The sequence below is a fragment of the Lepidochelys kempii genome, chromosome 1 (assembly GCF_965140265.1).
Source record: "Lepidochelys kempii isolate rLepKem1 chromosome 1, rLepKem1.hap2, whole genome shotgun sequence".
NCBI classification, from domain to species: domain Eukaryota; kingdom Metazoa; phylum Chordata; order Testudines; family Cheloniidae; genus Lepidochelys; species Lepidochelys kempii.
Window position 1 is genome coordinate 136,137,178 of NC_133256.1, and position 18,354 is coordinate 136,155,531.

The 18,354-nt window shown below is 44.2% G+C and overlaps 1 protein-coding gene across 1 annotated transcript in view; it reads left to right on the forward strand.

The window, feature by feature from the left end:
• Positions 1-16,909, forward strand: part of BMX (BMX non-receptor tyrosine kinase) — a 37,091-nt gene extending 20,182 nt beyond the window's left edge. Inside the window, exons 8-18 of the mRNA XM_073327498.1 lie at positions 93-123; positions 1,001-1,055; positions 2,232-2,311; positions 3,558-3,685; positions 3,986-4,060; positions 6,006-6,177; positions 9,727-9,943; positions 11,795-11,859; positions 12,458-12,576; positions 15,832-15,989; positions 16,835-16,909. Coding sequence (XP_073183599.1) covers positions 93-123; positions 1,001-1,055; positions 2,232-2,311; positions 3,558-3,685; positions 3,986-4,060; positions 6,006-6,177; positions 9,727-9,943; positions 11,795-11,859; positions 12,458-12,576; positions 15,832-15,989; positions 16,835-16,909 — 1,175 coding nt within the window. The remainder of the gene's footprint in view (positions 1-92; positions 124-1,000; positions 1,056-2,231; positions 2,312-3,557; positions 3,686-3,985; positions 4,061-6,005; positions 6,178-9,726; positions 9,944-11,794; positions 11,860-12,457; positions 12,577-15,831; positions 15,990-16,834) is intronic.
• Positions 16,910-18,354: the final 1,445 nt, after the last annotated feature.

Below are 18,354 nucleotides of genomic sequence, written 5' to 3' on the forward strand. Positions count from 1 at the left end.
TTTTGACTTGAGGAAGGTCTGCGTATTTAATCATGATTTCAATGGGGTGTTTCATCTTTGTAGGAGAAACTCCAGTGGAAGTGACCATTCATCAGAAGAAGAGGAGAGCATTGCTAAGCATGAGTGAGTATGTGGAGTGTTTTCATGTGTAAATCTTAAGCTCTTTGGGACAAGGGCCATCTTTCCATTAGATGTCTGCACAGTGCCTAGCACAGTGGAGCCTTTATCCCCCTCTCAACCCTTCTGTGATACAAATCATCCTTATTATAAATAATCTTCCATAGGCTTCCAATGGAATGAATATGTTTTCACCCAACAAAGCAGCAGATGGGGAGGCTTTTAGAAAAGCCTGTCTGATATCCCGATAAAAGGGGGTGCTCACAAAAGACTGATCCCTGTGATGAGGCTGAGGGGAGTGTCACTTGAAAACATGTATGAAGTAGCTGTCTCCTGCGTCTGGGAGCTTGCCGCTCATGAGCATATTATGTAAGGTAAAGCCTGCCTATCACAAAGAGGTTTGAACGTTGTAGAAGTTACGCTTTTCAGTTGAAAGTCCCCCCAGTGTGGGGGTGCATGCAGGGCTCTCCATGGCAGAGTTGCCAAAAAAGAAAGTATCCTCACTCTCTGAAGGCTGCAGAGCAGGGTGCCATGCTGGCCCCAATTAGAGCCGGGTGAAGAGGGCCAGAGGAGTGGGGCTATTTACATAGATTCAGTGACCCGAAGCCCCTGAACAGGGAACGTGGAGAGGCAGCGGCCACCCCAGATGCTTAATTTTAATGATCCGAGATTTTATTAAAAACACTGGTGAGGAACTTTGTGTTTGAAAATGGACCATTCTTTAACATGCTGCTGCTACTACTGGGGGCTATGCAAGATAGATAATTCGAAAGCTTTTTAAAAGCAAATTTGAAAATGAGGCATCTTGTATGGGTTTTTCATTGGTCTACTTTGCCAAACCATTATTCGGAAATCATGCTGTAAACAATATTTCTTGTTGTAGCTGGTACGCTGGTGATATCTCCAGGGCCCAGTCAGAGGAACTGCTGAGACAGAAGGTACTGGAAATATCTTTATTAACTGCGTTTAAACCCCTCTCTAAATCTATTGTTATCAGTGCTGCTCCTCGCCTCTAGAGGGTGCGAATGTTCTTTAAATAACTTTAGTATTACAGTGAGAGTGGCAGAAACTGACATAAGTATTAATGTAGTTTGGAGATATAGGAGTAATTAGGTTGTGGGTGAATGTAAGGTCCCTAGAGGTGGCTAAGTAATGACACTAATCTAAACTAGGCAAAGGGCAGGCAGCGCCCTCCCCCAAAGCTCTGCCAGTGGCTTTCATTCCTGACATACAATACTCTACGTTGCTATTTCAAATGTTGGTCTTTTTGGAGCACAGACTGCCAATCAGAGAATACTGTGGGGGGATTCTATGATGTGTACAAATGGAAACGACTGGACAATGGCATTGCCACATTCTGTTCCATCGGAGACATGGCATGTTAGCCGCTAGTACACTTACCTCTTACACCTCCGAGCTCCCGTGACACTCACTCCTTGTGTACTGCCTGTCCCATTGGTGCTCAGCCACTTGCAGCTCACACCATGCTCAATGGAGCCATGGCCCAACTTTCCATCCAGCTGCCTGCACCAGAAGTTCAGAAAGGAAGTATAATCCTGGCAAATCACTGTGTATTTCTAGGAGGAAGGGGGCACCAGTAGAAGGACTAGTCACCTATGGTCCAATCAGGGGCTAAACAGTCCCAAACCCCATCGATCTGAATGGGACATGAGGTTTTGCAGCATCTTGCAGCATTGAATCTTAGACTACAGCTGGACTTGTAAGTGTCTTGTTCCAGCCACACACCAACCAAATTCCAGCACAAGACCAATGTCGCTCCTACATGTACTGCTAGGAAAATCCTATTGGGAACCAGAATCTCAGCACCTACCTGGGAAACCATCGTCAAAAGCAGAAATCTATAGTGCCAAACTGGGGGATGGGAAAGAGGGAAGAAGTAGGATTTAGCTGCCGCTCACATTAAAAATAGCCTAAAAATGAATATGCACTGAAAATCTCTCTAGCTGTTTAGTCACCCAGATATACTGAGGCAGTGGAAAACTGATGTGAGTTTAAGGCATTATGGAAATGCATCAAGGCAAAGTTACAAAATATTTCTCCAATAGTGGGTGTTTCTTGTGATGTTTTCCTTCCTTTTTAATTATTATTATTAGGGGAAAGAAGGTTCTTTTATGGTTCGAAATTCAAGCCGAGTGGGCAAGTACACCATGTCTGTATTCAGCAAGGCTCTTGAGTGAGTATTCAAAGGATTGCCTTCATTTCCATTGTCCACTCCATGGGTTTGTTCCTTTGGGGAGTCGGGTTTCTTCATTTGGGGAGTCATTCCATACCAAAGTTACTTCACCAGATCTGGGCTGAACTTTGGGCAAGTTTGGAAACAGGCTTTTAAACAGTATTATCCCTCTAAATCCATCTGTCCCTTTTGCTGAGTCCAGTGCTATAGTGACAGAAAGCACCACAAAGAGGTGTGCTCATTGCAGGGGAGAGAGAGTAGGGGAGAGCTGGTAGATATATTATTATTTCATTGCCAGCTGAACATGGAGCATCTCCAAGGATATGTTGTATGGGAGATGAATGTAATGGCTGGAAGGAGAGGGGAAACTGAAGAGAGAGAGAGACAGAGAGAGAAATGGGGAAGCGGGGGGGAGATCAAGCTTGGGAGAGGTAGGAAAAAGGAAGGAGTGGTTAGAAATGGAACTGTAAATATTCAGAAAAATTGCCTTAGAGGATCAAACCACTGGTCCTTCTAGTCAAATGTCCTGTAATCAGAGGTGGCCAGTACCAGATGCAACAGAGGAAGATATAATACCCTGATTCCTCACCACCATTGTTTGCATTAAATAACATTTAGACACAATAAATCCTGTATCTTGGCAGGGAGTTAGACTATATGACCCTAACACTATGGTTCTATGATTTTCATGGGAAAAGTTTTTTCCTATTCCTAGGCAGTTAGTGTCCTGCAGTGGGACAGCCGATATCCCTTATAAATATGACCAGCATTTTGAATACTACGTATTGGAAGCTACGGAAATATGGAAAATTTGTAACACGTAGTTTTGTAAAGGGACCACTCAGTGCAACAAAAATAACACTTCACTCACAGGACTGCAGGCTGGGGAACTTGCTGCTTTATTCAACTGCATCACAATAGAGTGGGAACACACAGAACAGAAAGTAAAGGAGGGCTGGAGTGATGCTCTGGAGGAGGGCTGGAGTGATGCATCATACTCTGGGTGGCCCAATTAACTTTATCATAGCCCCTTTACTAGAGTAAGTATTTAGATACCACTTATTAAGCAAAGAGTCCCCTTAACTAAATGACAGCTGATAGCAGCAAAGAAAAAATATTATCAAAATTGTAACTGGTGCATCATGAGTCTGGTGACTACCTGTCTAATTAACTAAATAAGACTTGGACTTTACAGAGTCCACTTAACAAGGCTCTTACATAAAGAATACTTTGTGCTATTTTTCAGAGATAAAAATGGAACTGTCAAACATTACCATGTGCACACAAACTACGAAAACAAATATTATCTGGCTGAAAATTACTGTTTTAATTCAGTTCCCCAACTTATTCACTATCATCAGCATAACTCAGCAGGTAAACCACGTCTGTCTCTCCTTGCCCCTTCTGGTGACTCTGAATGTGTTTTTCTCCTATCATATGTTTTTCTCCTACCATAGATAGATTTAGAGAGACTCAGGTTGTTGGGTTTCTAGTATTTATGGTGAATCTCTTGCTATACTGAATGGTCTAAATACTAAGAATAAATTTACCCCCCTTTTAGGTGTTGATCTTGAGAATTTGTTCATGGGGGGGGGTGTTAGTTGCCTAGGATTTTTATTATTATTATTTAAGAGAGCTGCATGTATTGTGATCATTAACTGGCTTTCTTTGTAGGTATGATTACAAGGCTTCGACATGCTGTGACTACAAAAGCAAATAAGGTCCCATCGACATCATCCTTAGGAAATGGTATGGAGATGATTTTCCCTTTTAAAACTATTGTCACTGTTTGCCACCTGTCACAGCACTGGTTGAGCTCCCCCTGCTGGACACTCACCAGACTGCTGTGAGGGAATCCAAATGCTGAATCCTCAAATCCTCTAATCCTCTAGAGTAGTGGTACCCAATCTGCGGGGCGCAGAACACAGCTGCGGCCCATGTGTCATCCTCAGGGCCATACAGGTAGTATATATATTGTGTGAATGCAGACTACATGACACAGAGAGAGCTGCATATGTGGCCCACAATGGTAAATAGGTTGAGAACCAGTGCTCTAGAGTCTAAATGGAGTCCAGGGACTTCCCCTGGCTTGGGGGCTCTAGGCACACTCTTGGGATGAAGATTCTCTGTTTAGCACTCGCTTCTGAGAGCTGAGACCTTGTGGTCCAACTGCCGAGCCTCTGCAACCAGGAGTGACCCTCCCAATTCCCCCTCCCCCGCCCCCTTTTTATGCACAGCCCTTCCCAGAACTCCAGCCTTGTAGGCACTCTGGGTAAACAGGTTAACCCCTCCGGGACATGTGGTAGGTGTTGTACATAACTTACACAGACAGATTTTGCACAAGATTCTAAACTACCATTGCTCTTTACTTAAGAGAGAAAGGACAAGAGGGTACAGATCATTTAGAAAACACTGAACACCCCGAATGCAATGCCCTACTAACTCACCTCTCCCTTGGGGTACATCAGAGTTCAGGTGGGCTGGGGTCCCCACTTCCCCATCAGGCTCCTGCAGCAGCTTCCCTCTGCTTGAGCTGGTGAAAATGGCCAAAGACCCCCAGGAAAACGGCTCCTACCCTTTTATAACCTTCCAGTCCTTCTGTCCTGTGACTCCTGGATCAGCCTCCACAGGTGATCCCAGACCCCTACCAGATGACTCTGTGGCCAGGTTACCTCTCCCCTGACAGACTATTTTTTCCTGGGTAGGAAGCTGCCTATTGCTTAGGGCACTTGTATTTGAATAGAGGACCACCCAGATTTCACAACCCTCTATTGCCAGTCCTGCGTCACTCCCATGGAATTTCTGTCCAAGATGAGGTAAAAGGACAACAGAGAAGACAAAGGGCTGCACATTCCAAATAGAGTTTGATAAAGACACAGAGAGAGAGTTCATAATCTCACACAGAATTCCTTAGGTTGTACAGATAGATTCCTCACATTGTCACACCACCATAATTTGTCAATAAAAAGAAACCATTATGATTTTCCTTACTTCCAATCTTGGCCTTATAGAAGGCTGCAGAAGCTTTAAACTCTCTGGTTGGCAGTCACTTAGATCCACCTCTGTGTCAGAGGTAATGCAGAACCACCCTGCAGCACATAGAGTTTAGAGAGGGATTGTTCTTTGGTGATCAGTCCCTCCCTTGTATGGGGAGTGCACAGGTGCATTATTCTTAATGCTAGTGTAGTCACCACCCACCAGCGCATGCAGCCTACTCCCAAGGCAGCTATGTGTGTGGATGTTGGGAGGCCGTGGGACCACATTCCACAACTCCCTCTGGGGTCAAGTGACTGGCTCCTTGTGCACTCCCTCAATCTGCACACCCATGCCACAGCCATCTCAATCTGGCCCTTTCTTATTATGTTCTAGCACATTATGTGGTGGGATTGCATTTGTTTGTAAAGCCAACTGAAAAACAGCCTGGCGATACTTCAATTGTTTGGCCCAAAAGTCCTTCATAAGTCACACAAACTTTGTCTGATTTTGTGAACTAACATACCTCAGCTGTGGTATCAAATGGCACTCTGGGGTTGTGCTGCAGGGTACCCATTTCTGCTGCCACTTGCAGACAAAACCCATAGACTTCATGTGGCACACTTTCATGCATTGCAAAAGAAACAAATGGACACCTTTAGGACCCCAGGACTGCATATATCAGTCTGGTAGCTAAAGGGGATTGCTTCTGTCCCTCTAGGGATCTGGGAGCTGAAACGAGAGGAAATCGTCCTGCTCAAGGAATTAGGAAGTGGCCAGTTTGGAGTGGTGCAGTGGGGAAAATGGAAGGGAAAGTACGATGTTGCCATTAAGATGATTAAAGAAGGATCAATGTCAGAAGATGAATTCATAGAGGAAGCTCACACCATGATGTAAGCTGCACTTTGCTTAATGAAATAACATTGCAAATAAGGCTCTTCCACAAGTCATCTCAGTAATATAGAATAGCCATAAGAACATAAGAATGGCCATACTGGGTCAGACCAAAGGTCCATCCAGCCGAGTATCCTGTCTACTGACAATGGTCAATGCCAGGTGTCCCAGAGGGAGTGAACCTAACAGGTAACAATCAAGTGATCTCTCTCCTGCCATCCATCTCCACCCTCTAACAAACAGAGTCTAGGGACACCACTCCTTACCCATCCTGGCTAATAGCCATTAATGGACTTAACCTCCATGAATTTATCCAGTTCTCTTTTAACCCCTGTTATAGTCCTAGCCTTCACAACCTCCTCAGGCAAGGAGTTCCACAAGTTGACTGTGCACTGAGTGAAGAAGAACTTCCTTTTATTTGTTTTAAATCTGCTGCCCATTAATTTCATTTGGTGGCCCCTAGTTCTTATATTATGGGAACAAGTAAATAACTTTTCCTTATTCACTTTCTCCACACCACTCATGATTTTATATATCTCGATCATATCTCCCCTTAGTCTCCTCTTTTCCAAGCTGAAAAGTCCTAGCCTCTTTAATCTCTCCTCCTATGGGACCTGTTCCAAACCCCTAATCATTTTAGTTGCCCTTTTCTGAACCTTTTCTAATGCCAGTATAGCTTTTTTGAGATGAGGGGACCACATCTGTATGCAGTATTCAAGATGTGAGCCTACCATGGATTTATATAAGGTCAATAAGATACCTCCATCTTATTCTCTATCCCTTTTTTAATGATTCCTAACATCCTGTTTGCTTTTTTGACTGTATACTGCATGGACGTCTTCAGAGAACTATCCACGATGACTCCAAGATCTTTCTCCTGATTAGTTGAGCTAAATTAGCCCCCATCATATTGTATGTATAGCTGGGGTTATTTTTTCCAATTTGCATTACTTTACATTTATCCACATTAAATTTCATTTGCCATTTTGTTGCCCAATCACTTAGTTGTGTGAGATCTTTTTGAAGTTCTTCACAGTCTGCCTTGGTCTTAACTATCTTGAGCACTTTAGTATCATCTGCAAACTTTGCCACCTCACTGTTTACCCCTTTCTCCAGATCATTTATGAATAAGTTGAATAGGATTGGTCCTAGGACTGACCCTTGGGGAACACCACTAGTTACCCCTCTCCATTCTGAAAATTTACCATTTATTCCTACCCTTTGTTCCCTGTCTTTTAACCAGTTCTCAATCCATGAAAGGATCTTCCCTCTTATCCCATGACAACTTAATTTACGTAAGAGCTTTTGGTGAGGGACCTTGTCAAAGGCTTTTTGGAAATCTAAGTACACTAGATTCCCCCTTGTCCACATGTTTGTTGACCCCCTCAAAGAACTCTAATAGATTAGTAAGACATGATCTCCCTTTACAGAAACCATGTTGACTTTTGCACAACAATTTATGTTCTTCTGTGTGTCTGACAATTTTATTCTTACTATTGTTTCAACTAATTTGCCCTGTACTGACGTTTGACTTACCAATCTGTAATTGCCAGGATCACCTCTAGAGCCCTTCTTAAATATTGGCGTTACATTAGCTATCTTCCAGTCACTGAGTACAGAAGCTGATTTAAGGGACAGGTTACAAACCATAGTTAATAGTTCCGCGGTCTCACATTTAAGTTCTTTCAGAACTCTTGGGTGAATGCCATCTGGTACCTGTGTCTTGTTACTGTTAAGTTTCTCAATTAATTCCAAAACCTCCTCTAGTGACACTTCAATCTGTGACAATTCCTCAGATTTGTCACCTACAAAAGACGGCTCAGGTTTGGGAATCTCCCTAACATCCTCAGCCATGAAGACTGAAGCAAAGAATTCTTTTAGTTTATCTGCAAAGACGTTATTGTCTTTAAGTGCTCCTTTTTTATCTCGATTGTCCAGGGGCCCACTGGTTGTTTAGCAGGCTTCCTGCTTCTGATGTATTTAAAAAACATTTTGTTATTACCTTTTGAGTTTTTGGCTAGCTGTTCTTCAAACTCCTTTTTGGCTTTTCTTATTACATTTTTACATTTAATTTGGCAATGTTTATGCTCCTTTCTATTTACCTCACTAGGATTTGACTTCAACTTTTTAAAAGATGCCTTTTTATCTCTCACTGCTTCTTTTACCGAAAAAAGTCATCGAAAAAGAAGTTCCTCCTCAAAATAAAACCATAAGTACCACAGGCAACTTTAGATATAGGCTGAGTATGTGACCACCTAGGGCATCACATTTACAGAGGCATCAACAGAATAGTAGAGAGATTGCTGGGGTTACCAGTAACCAGTGTTATACTGCTCTTCAGCTTCACTGACTGCTGAGCTTCTACATGTGGGATTTAAACATGTACTTTATTATTGAAACGCCTCCTTCAACATGCATGTATGGAATTATCTATTTCTGTCATCAGAAGCAAGTGGGAATGACCTATGCATGAGTAGGTGGGACATATCAGACCAGTGAATGCATCTGCAGTATATTTCACGTTGGCAATGGGGAGGTAACCGCCCCAATCTCCGCAGTCAGATACCAGTTTGCAAGTAGTTTTATTCAGGGCATTTCAGGTATGTCACAACATAAGGAAATGTGCTGTGCTCCTGTCAGTTGGCTAGCTGAAATGGTTATAATAGCTGATTCTACTTTGCTACATTCGCTTAGTAGGAACATAGCCACTTTTTGAATGCCTTCTAGTGACCTGGGATGACTCTGTTACGCCGTGCTTCAGTTTCCCCTCTTGGACTCCTCAAGAAGTCAAAAAAGGCTTCTCTTTGTTCAGTGGTACCCCTCCATGGAGGCTGGTTTTACTAGCAAAAAGTTCAAAATGAGGCTTCCCCAGACTTAAGCTGGGGACAACGCATCCTCCCCGAGGTACTGTCTCAAAACTCTCCTAGTGTCTCAGGATCTTCCCTGCTTCAGCAGGCCAACCTCAGCCCTTCGTAGCTGGAGCAACTCCCCTGATTGCATGATCTTCCCTGCAGGAGTCTTTCTCACTCTCTGCCACAGCTTTCCCTTCATGTTTCCTGCCTTCCTCCGGCTTTTTATAGAGATCAGCTGCGCTTTGTCTGGCCCATATTGAGAGGCTGTTAATAAGGCACAGGTGGGCTGGACTAGTTCCCTCTTCAAGGGCCTAGTCCATTCTGTGGCATGGAATCCTTAAATCTCAGTTGCCAATACACTAACTCAGCTTTCTCCGTGCGTGCCAGTGGGGCGGTGCACAGGCTCAGAAGTCTGCACTACTGGAACCTAAAATAGTCAGTTTCACCATTCCTGATTATTTGTGCAATTGTTTCATGCTAGCATGGAGAACGAAATTAACCTCTGCTTGAAAGGGAAATTTTTAAGTCTGAGATTTCATTGATCAAACCCAAACTTTACTAACTAGGCTAGAACTCTTATTAATTATTATTTATTTGTATTGCTCCAAAAGTTACTTTACAAATGTCAAGGTAATGATAAGGAATAAAAGCTCACAACATAGAGTAACATATTTATTTCTTAATTTTTTGTTTCAGGAAACTTAATCATCCCAAACTTGTTAAGCTCTATGGGGTTTGCACAGAGACATATCCCTTCTATATAGTGGCAGAATATATGGCTAACGGCTGCTTGCTTAACTACTTGAGGAGTCACGGAAAGGAACTGCAACCCTTTCAGCTGCTGGAAATATGTTATAGCATTTGTGAAGCTATGACTTTCTTAGAGAGCCAGCAGTTCATTCATCGAGACTTGGTAAGCTCTAGCCGGGTAGGAGGAGGAGATTTAGAACCTGATTCTGTGTTCTGTTACTCCTATTTTATACCAGTGTAACTCACACTGGCATAAAACAAGGGTAATAGTGTGGACATGTAGGCCACTGGAATAGAAGGTTCTGTTTAGTGGTGTTTTGTTACTATTATAAGAACAGCTGCTGTGTCAAGAACTTGGACCGTTCAGATTTTGTTGTAATATGCCATTATTTTACCCAGTTGTGTCTTGTTCCTTCTATTATTCACCCTGGTTTTATAGTGATCTAGCTCTCCTTTACACTAGTGTAACTGAGAGCAGAATCAGGACCTTGTATCTAGGCCCACCGTTTGTGCAGGAGTGTGTGTGCAAGAACACTGGCAGACAGGGTCGGGTGGAATCAGATTGGTTATGGTGTGAGATCACTGAAAGAGAACTCTCCCTAGCTCCTGGAGACTCGTGTTCCAGACTCAGTCATGACATTGTGCGTTTTAACTGTAGCCACTGGAAAATGTGTGAGAATCTACAATATAGAGAGAGCTATATTTTCAAAGGAGCCTCAGCCCAACATCTCCACCGCCAACCATCATTTTAAATATTCGTTTTAGTGTTTGCAATTATTTATTTGTGTACACAAATCAAGTAACTGGACATGTAACTAACCAGTTTGGACATTCAACTCCGAAATCCAGGATGCCGAGCAGTTTATCAGTACAAAATTCAAGTTATAAAGGCAATTTCTGAAAATTTGTTACTGATTGTTACAACCCATAGAGAGCCAAGAATAAAAGCAGAACTTGGCTTTAGGAGGTGAACCATATCCCTGGGATTAATAACCCTCAGGGCAGAGATGATAGCTCTAGGTAAATGCTCACATAAATAAGTCTGTGCAGATCGGTGCTTTTCTGGCCTATTCATTGCTCATACTGCTTAAATTATCTCTCAATATTCCATTCTCTTTATAATGAATAGTAAATAACCAAGTCAGCATTCTCCTATTATACACATGTTGTTCTTGCTTTTGATGTACTAGCAACTTTTGATGAGGTGTTACCTAATGGCTAGAACACTGGTCTGGGACCCAGAAGACTTGCCTTCAATTCTTGGCTCTGCCACTGGTTTGCTGGGTGACCACCCATCCCTGTGCCTCAGTTTACCCATCTGTAGAATGGGGATAATGATACTGATTTCCTTTGTACAGCACTTTGAGATCTATGGATGACAAGTGCTATAGAAGAGCTAGGTATTATTATCGTTACAAATTAAAAATAGTGCATCATTTTTTAAATCAAAGAACTTCATGGATATACGTGATGAGGGCATAGGCAATGTGGTCTAGTAGTCACATTTACACCATGGTCTGCATGTGAGGAACAGTGGTCACTGAGCAGGAGTTGCATGAATCACAAGAGCCAGGTTCAGTAAGCAAGAGTTGGGGTCAGAGTCAGGCCGGGGTCAGAGAGCGGAAGTCGAGATAGCACCAGTCTGGAATCAGGGGGCAGGAATCAGGGTCAGAGTCAGGCTGGATAAGAGATCGGGAGACAAGGCAAAGTCTGGAGTTGCAGCAAGCCAAAGTCTGTGTGTGGTTGTCCAGACAACTTCCTGGGGCATCCCCTGAGGCTAAACAGGGGCACTTGGCCAATCAGAGGGCGGCACGTACTTGGGTGGTACTTCCTGCGGCACCTACTCTCCACAGTTCCCCCTGACTGTAACTGTCCCAGGCTCTACAGACCCAGGTTCTAGCCCAGGGACCCATACAAAGGAATTCTGCAGGAAAGAAATACTGTTTGAAAATAACCAAACTCATTTCACTTGGATTTTGGTCACTCAGTCTGTTTTCTTGTTTTCCCACTAAAGGCTGCTAGGAACTGCTTGGTTGACAGTGATCTTACTGTGAAGGTGTCTGACTTTGGGATGGCTAGGTAAGCTACAGATTGAATCTTCAACCACTGTAGTGCAATAATGTCAATCCTAAATGGTTTATTGGTGTTAGTCAGCCAGTGCTGCCATGAAACCAACAGTGAATGAGCTGTTATTAATAAAGTTAAACCATAGGGACTATCTAGTTCTCGTTAGTCCCATTGAGTTAATGATTGTAACCCATTCTGGGGCTTTCAATGAGACGAGAAACAGAAGGTGCAGACTCCTGGCATTTCTAAAGGTTGGAGGGCAAATGTAATGTATGCACATCACTGTTTCATGCTTGTCAAAGAAATCTCAACAATGTTCTCTGTGTGCAAGAGAGTTTTTATAATGCCCCCTTTGTGAGAGATTCATGTGGGTTTCTGATCCCTCTAGCAAAGACATGATAAGGAGTCCCTTGATAACTTGATTGCAGCAACATACCTCTGTAGCTTGAGGTTAGTGTTTCTATCGGGTTACCTCTGGAGACCTGGGTTTCTGGCCAGGCTTTGTTCACAGGCTTGTTGGGGAGTTGTTGCGGGGCATTCCAGGCAGAAGCAGGAAGCAATATTTCACTAGCTATTTGTCATAGCCTGAAGACTGGCTCTTCCCTTGCAGGTATGTTCTGGATGACCTATATGTAAGTTCATTAGGAACTAAGTTTCCAGTGAAGTGGTCGGCACCAGAAGTTTTTCATTATACTAAGTTTAGCAGCAAGTCGGATGTATGGGCCTTTGGTACGTATGGGATTTGACCTTTCATATTGGAGATGCTTAATAAGCTCAAAAAATGCAAACTTGACTGCATATTTGAAAAGCCAAAAAAATGACTGACAGACTTTAACAACTACTATGCAAAAGTCTAAGATAGGTATTTACTACGCATAGTGTGTATATTCTGCTTAATATTACCATGCAACAACAATAGACCAAACTGATGTAATCTTAATGGCTTCTCTGTGGGTGCACAGACTAGAATTTGGTCCACTACCCGTATGTTGTACAATATGTGTGTAGTCCAATGCCCGGGGTGGGTCGCTGGAGCAGAGACCGAACCTGAGCCCTCTGGCTCTAAAAGCACCAGCCTCTAGTGCCTAAGCTAAAAGACCTGTTCAGTTAGTTCAAAGGTTGTAGCAGATTCAAAAATCTCAAGCCTAGCCTGTAGCATGGAAGAGCATGCCATACTGTGTAATCACGGGATACATGTGCAATGCTAGCTTCTTGCCAGAACTTAGAACATGATGCAAACCTGTTTCCAGCCAGGAGAGCTCAAACAGCTGATCTTCTCATGGCAACCTGGCACTAAGCTGTGGTGAACAAGATAGAAGAGAGGTTTTTCCAAATTCTTCTTTCTTTCAGCTCTGTCTCCAGCTAGTCACCCTATCCCATTAAAAGAAAGACTGCAATACTGAAAATGTTTTGCATGTGCCCTATACTATTATGTTATACAGCAGGAGTTGGCAACCTATGGCACGCGTGCCAAAGATGGCACGCAAGCCGATTTTTAATGGCACGCTGCTGCCTGCCGGGTCCCAGCCGCCGGCCCCGCTCAGCCCGCTGCTGAACCCAGGCCAGGACCCTGGCAGGCAGCAGAGTGCCATTACAACTCCTGCCCGCCCTGGCCCGCTCTTCTCCGCCCCCCCCCCCCCCCGGGGACAGGGTGAAGAAGCTTGGTTCTGCCGGCTACTGCTGCAGGGCAGGCAAGCTCCTGCCTCTTCCCCCAGCGTGCTGGGTTCCTGCCCCTCCTCCTCTCCCTCCCAGCCGCCGATCAGCTGATGGCCCTTTCGTGGGAGGGGGAGAAGCCGAGCGGCAGCACAATTGCTGCTTCGGGGAGGAGGCGGAGAAGAGGTGGGGACGGGGCCTTGGGGAAGGGGGGTGGAATCAGGGCATATCCCCTCCAGCCCCCTGCAGTGAGCCGCTCTGGGCAGGGGGTTGGGAACAACTCCACGACCCCAGCCCACACCCCCAGCCCTCTGCCTTGACCCCTGCACCCCCCTCACACACTCCTAGCCCTCTGCCCTGACCCCTGCACCCCCCACAACCCCAGCCCTGACTCCAGCCCCCCCACATACCCAGCCCCCCCACACCCCATGCCCTAACTCCTGCACCCCCCTCACATGCCCCCAGCCCTCTGCCCTGACTCCTGCACCCCCCACACCCCATGCCCTGACTCTTACACCCCCCACATTGCCACCCCCACCCTGAGCACCAAACGGGAGCTTCTGCACACACACCCCCACATTCCCACCTGCACCCCTTGCACCAAATGGGAGCTGCTCAGGTAAGCATTCCACCCTCAAACCTCCTGCCCCAACCCTGAGCCCCCTCCCTCATTCTAGCTCTTGGCCAGGCCCTACACCCCAACCCCCAGCCTGCTCCTTCAACCCCAGCCCTGTGCTCAGTGCACTCCCACCCTCAGCTCAGTGCAGGGAGAGAGGAAGACAATGGGCTAGAACCAGGGAGAAGGTAGGTACCCACTCTATGTGGGCAGGGCCAGGATCCCAGACCGGCAGCGGGCTGAGTGGCAGCAGGCTGAGCCGCTCAGCGCCCTGCCAGTCTGGGGTCCTGGCCGCCAGTCCCGCTCAGCCCACTGTTGGTCTGGGGTCCCGGCCACTGGCCCCGCTCAGCCCGTTGCTGGTCTGGGGTTCTGGCTGCCGGCCCCTTGCCAGCCAGGGTCCTGGCCACAGGCCCCGCTCAGCCTGCTGCCGGCCTAGGTGAACGGAACCCCAGGCTGGCAGAGGGTTGAGGGGGCCAGCAGCGTAAGATCAGCATTTTAATTTAATTTTAAATGAAGCTTCTTAAACATTTTGAAAACCTTGTTTACTTTACATACAACAATAGTTTAGTTCTATAATCTATAGACTTATATAGAGAGAGACCTTCTGAAAAATGTTAAAAATGTATTACTGGCACGCGAAACCTGAAATGAAAGTGAATAAATGAAGACTCGGCCCACCACTTCGGAAAGGTTGCCGACCCCTGGTATATAATTAAGACTAAGATTTAGTAACAGGTTTTTTTAGTAAAAGTCATGGACAGGTCATGGGCAATATACAAATATTCACGGCCCTGTGACCTGTCCATGACTTTTACTATAAATACTCCAACTAAAACTTAGCAGCTCCCGGGGCCCCAGGGCGGACTGCTCTGGGAGCCCCGAGGACACTGATGCTCTGGGGGGGGGTGGAGGGGCCGATGACTAGCCCCTACTCTGGTAGCAGGGGCTGACTGCCCCCCACTGCTCCAAGGCCCATGGGGACTGCTGCTCTGATGGTCTCTGGGGTGGCCCCTGGGACCACTGCTGCTCCGTGACCACTGCTGCTCTGGCGGCCCCAGGGCCAGCTACCTGGGGCTCCTCCAGCAGCGGCCGGTGCGGCTGGCCCCAGGGCCACCCCAGCAGCTGGCTCCGGGGTCAGCTGTTCGGGCAGCCCTGGGGTCTGCCGCACCGGCAGCTGCGGAAGTCAGAAGTCACAGAAAGTCACGGAATCCGTGATGTCCGAGATCTCTGTGACAGACTCGCAGCCTTATATATAACCACTGTAAGTCCTTTGGGAATCTTATTTAAGTCTTCTAACACTAAAGGACTAAATGTCCCAGTCCCTTAAAAACATCTGTAAAATCACGTGAGAAAATCATCTACAAAATGCCCATAGTACTTATTCTATATTATTTTGTAAAGTTGACATAGGACAATTCTTAAATAGTCATGTCTTGGGCATTATCACTGAACAACCCCATCAAACATCTGTATCATTCAACTTCACCTACCACTACAACAGCATGTTTTTTGCCATTGAGTACAGCATCACTAACACTAATATCGTTCATCATACCCTGGATACAAATCAGCCCCATACATTTGCTAGAAAAATAATTTTTGCTAGAAGTTTCATCTGTTATTACCATTCTGATAGATGAGTATTGCTTAAGTGTCTTGATCTGGAATGGTTTTTCATTAAATTTCTTGTCTTTCAACCCTGGAAATTTCTGCAGGGATCTTAATGTGGGAGGTGTTCACTTTGGGAAAGCAACCCTATGAACTGTATGATAATGTTCAAGTGATTGAGAAGGTTTCTGAGGGATATCGGCTTTACCGACCACAACTGGCCTCAGAGACCATATACCAGTTAATGTACTGCTGCTGGCATGAGGTATGTACATTGGTCCATATGCATTGGAGATGTTATCTAAAACAATTGATGGGCTTCATGATGGTCAGCTGAAAAAAGCAATACAGGAAACTATTTCTGTTAAAGAACATTGATTGTAGAGAGAAACTAGCTTCCATAAAGCCCTCAACTACAGTACACCAGAGGAAGGGCCCATAATTAATAAGAGGACAATGTGTGGAAAATTAAGCATGAAGGAGAACTAGCTGATTTTCCTTTTAAGGAAGCTGTACCATTCACTTATGACGATAACTTTAAAATATGCCTCAAATTAGATGACAGATTTAGAATTTGAGTGATTCATCATAACGTCTCTATGCCTGAAATTCTAAATGTTAGAGCACTGTCAAGGTTTGTAGGTCAAACACTGATCATTCTGTATCCATATTTAAGTTTCTCTTAAAGATCAATGCTGCCATGCCGCCTAGAGAACAAAAAAATTCCCAATTTATTGTTCTTCTTCCTGCCTCTGTTTATCTGTCTTTAAACAGTGATATGTCCCTTCTTGAGTGTCTAGTAACTGCCTGGCACATTATTGGTGCTACCATAAAATGGTGATTGTTAGTTTTTATATGACTCACGCCAAACATGACAAAAATAAGTTCTACTTGAACAAAAATTTTAAAGAGAAAGAAAAATGAAAACAATAGCAATAGAAGAAAGATTTAAAGCATACAGTGGTTGGAATCATTAATTGCTTTGCCACATAAATGCCATTACCTCTCCATAATTCTGCATGTTTGAGCTAAGAAAAATGAATATGTTACAGTAACTATGTTATATTTTCAGTGTTAAGTAACCACATAAGTTGTTTTGTTTTCATATAGCTACCAGAAAAGCGCCCCACATTTCATCAACTCCTATCAATTATTGAGACACTCAGAGAAGATGACAAGTCTTGAAGACAAGTCCTCATCATGTGGCTTTTGAATATTGGTTGGCATATCACCAGTTTACTTTGTGGGAGCTAATATTTTTGTGCAAATTCTGAAATCTGACTGACTTCAGATTTGGCTGACTCCAGCAGTATTACATTGGTTTTTCATTGTCTTTTAATTCGCAGTGCTTTGACACAGAGTAAAGAAGAAAGCTCTTGTGATGTTGTGGTGACTTAGTATTGTCTGAAAGAAGAGCGTAGAAGTATAATACTGATGCTGTTAGTATGAACCCCCCCCCCATAGTACTTCACAAGCAGAGAACTATCCAGTAATAATGTAAACTCTTTCAAGGTTAGTTGTGGTGTTGGGTTTTTTTAGGTCACAACAGGATTTTATTAATCTTTATTTGGAAAATGTAAACATGGGCAATACAAGCTTACTAGGTTTTCCCATTATCATATTAGATCTCAGGGTATTTTCTGTTATATAAACCTGAGGTTGGTATTATGGGTCAAATTCATACCTGGTGCAAGTGGCTGCAACTCCAGTGGCATTAGTGTTAACTTCAATGCTGTGAATGCTATTGCCAGTGAAACAGCACATCACTTTGGTCACTAGGGCCTGATCCAGTTTCCCTGCGGTCAATGGGAGTCTTTCCATTGACTAGTGCACATTGGATTGGGCCCTAATGACAGTCATTGTTCATTCTAAACTAGATCTGTGTGACATTTGAAATACAATTATGGGGCTGCTGTTGGCAGTGATATGTTCTTATTCCCTATTTAATCCCTGATAATGCAAAACTATCCTTGTCTAAAATTCCATGAGCCTTAAACAGACTGGTTTATTGAAACATCAGTATGGGATCCGCAAGACCAGATACCTGACGAAGACATCACCATTTGAAATGTTATTAATATAATGGCATGACCAAAAAATTTCACACGTGAGTGCTTGAAATTTGACTCCTAAATCCATATTTGGACACTTAACTAGAGGGGCCCTAATTGTCAAAGGTGCTCATCAACTATAGCTCCCATTGACTTCAATGGCAGCTGGCATTGCTTAGCACCTCTGAACATTTGGCTACTTCTATGTAAGTGCTTAAATATAGATTTAGGAGCCTAACCTTAGGCACCCAGGTTTGCAAATTTTGGCCTATTTTCTTTTATATACATGTTGAAAAATTGTGACTAGTGTTTGATTCATAGTAATTGTAACAGTAATTATTTTGGCTCTACAGGGGGAAGAGTACATTGAACTATATGTACTCGACTGCTCCAGTGTTTGTCTTGCCATGTTTCCGTTGTTTTTAAAGGAGTAGAAAGAACATGCATACCAGAACTGTGTATTTTTAAAAGTCAGGCTGAAGTACTAATGCAGAGGATGCTTTGGCACCTGGAGTACAGTGGTAAACAGGCACATTAGAGAAAATTATGTTCATTTACAAAAATTCCTGTCTGACCTAT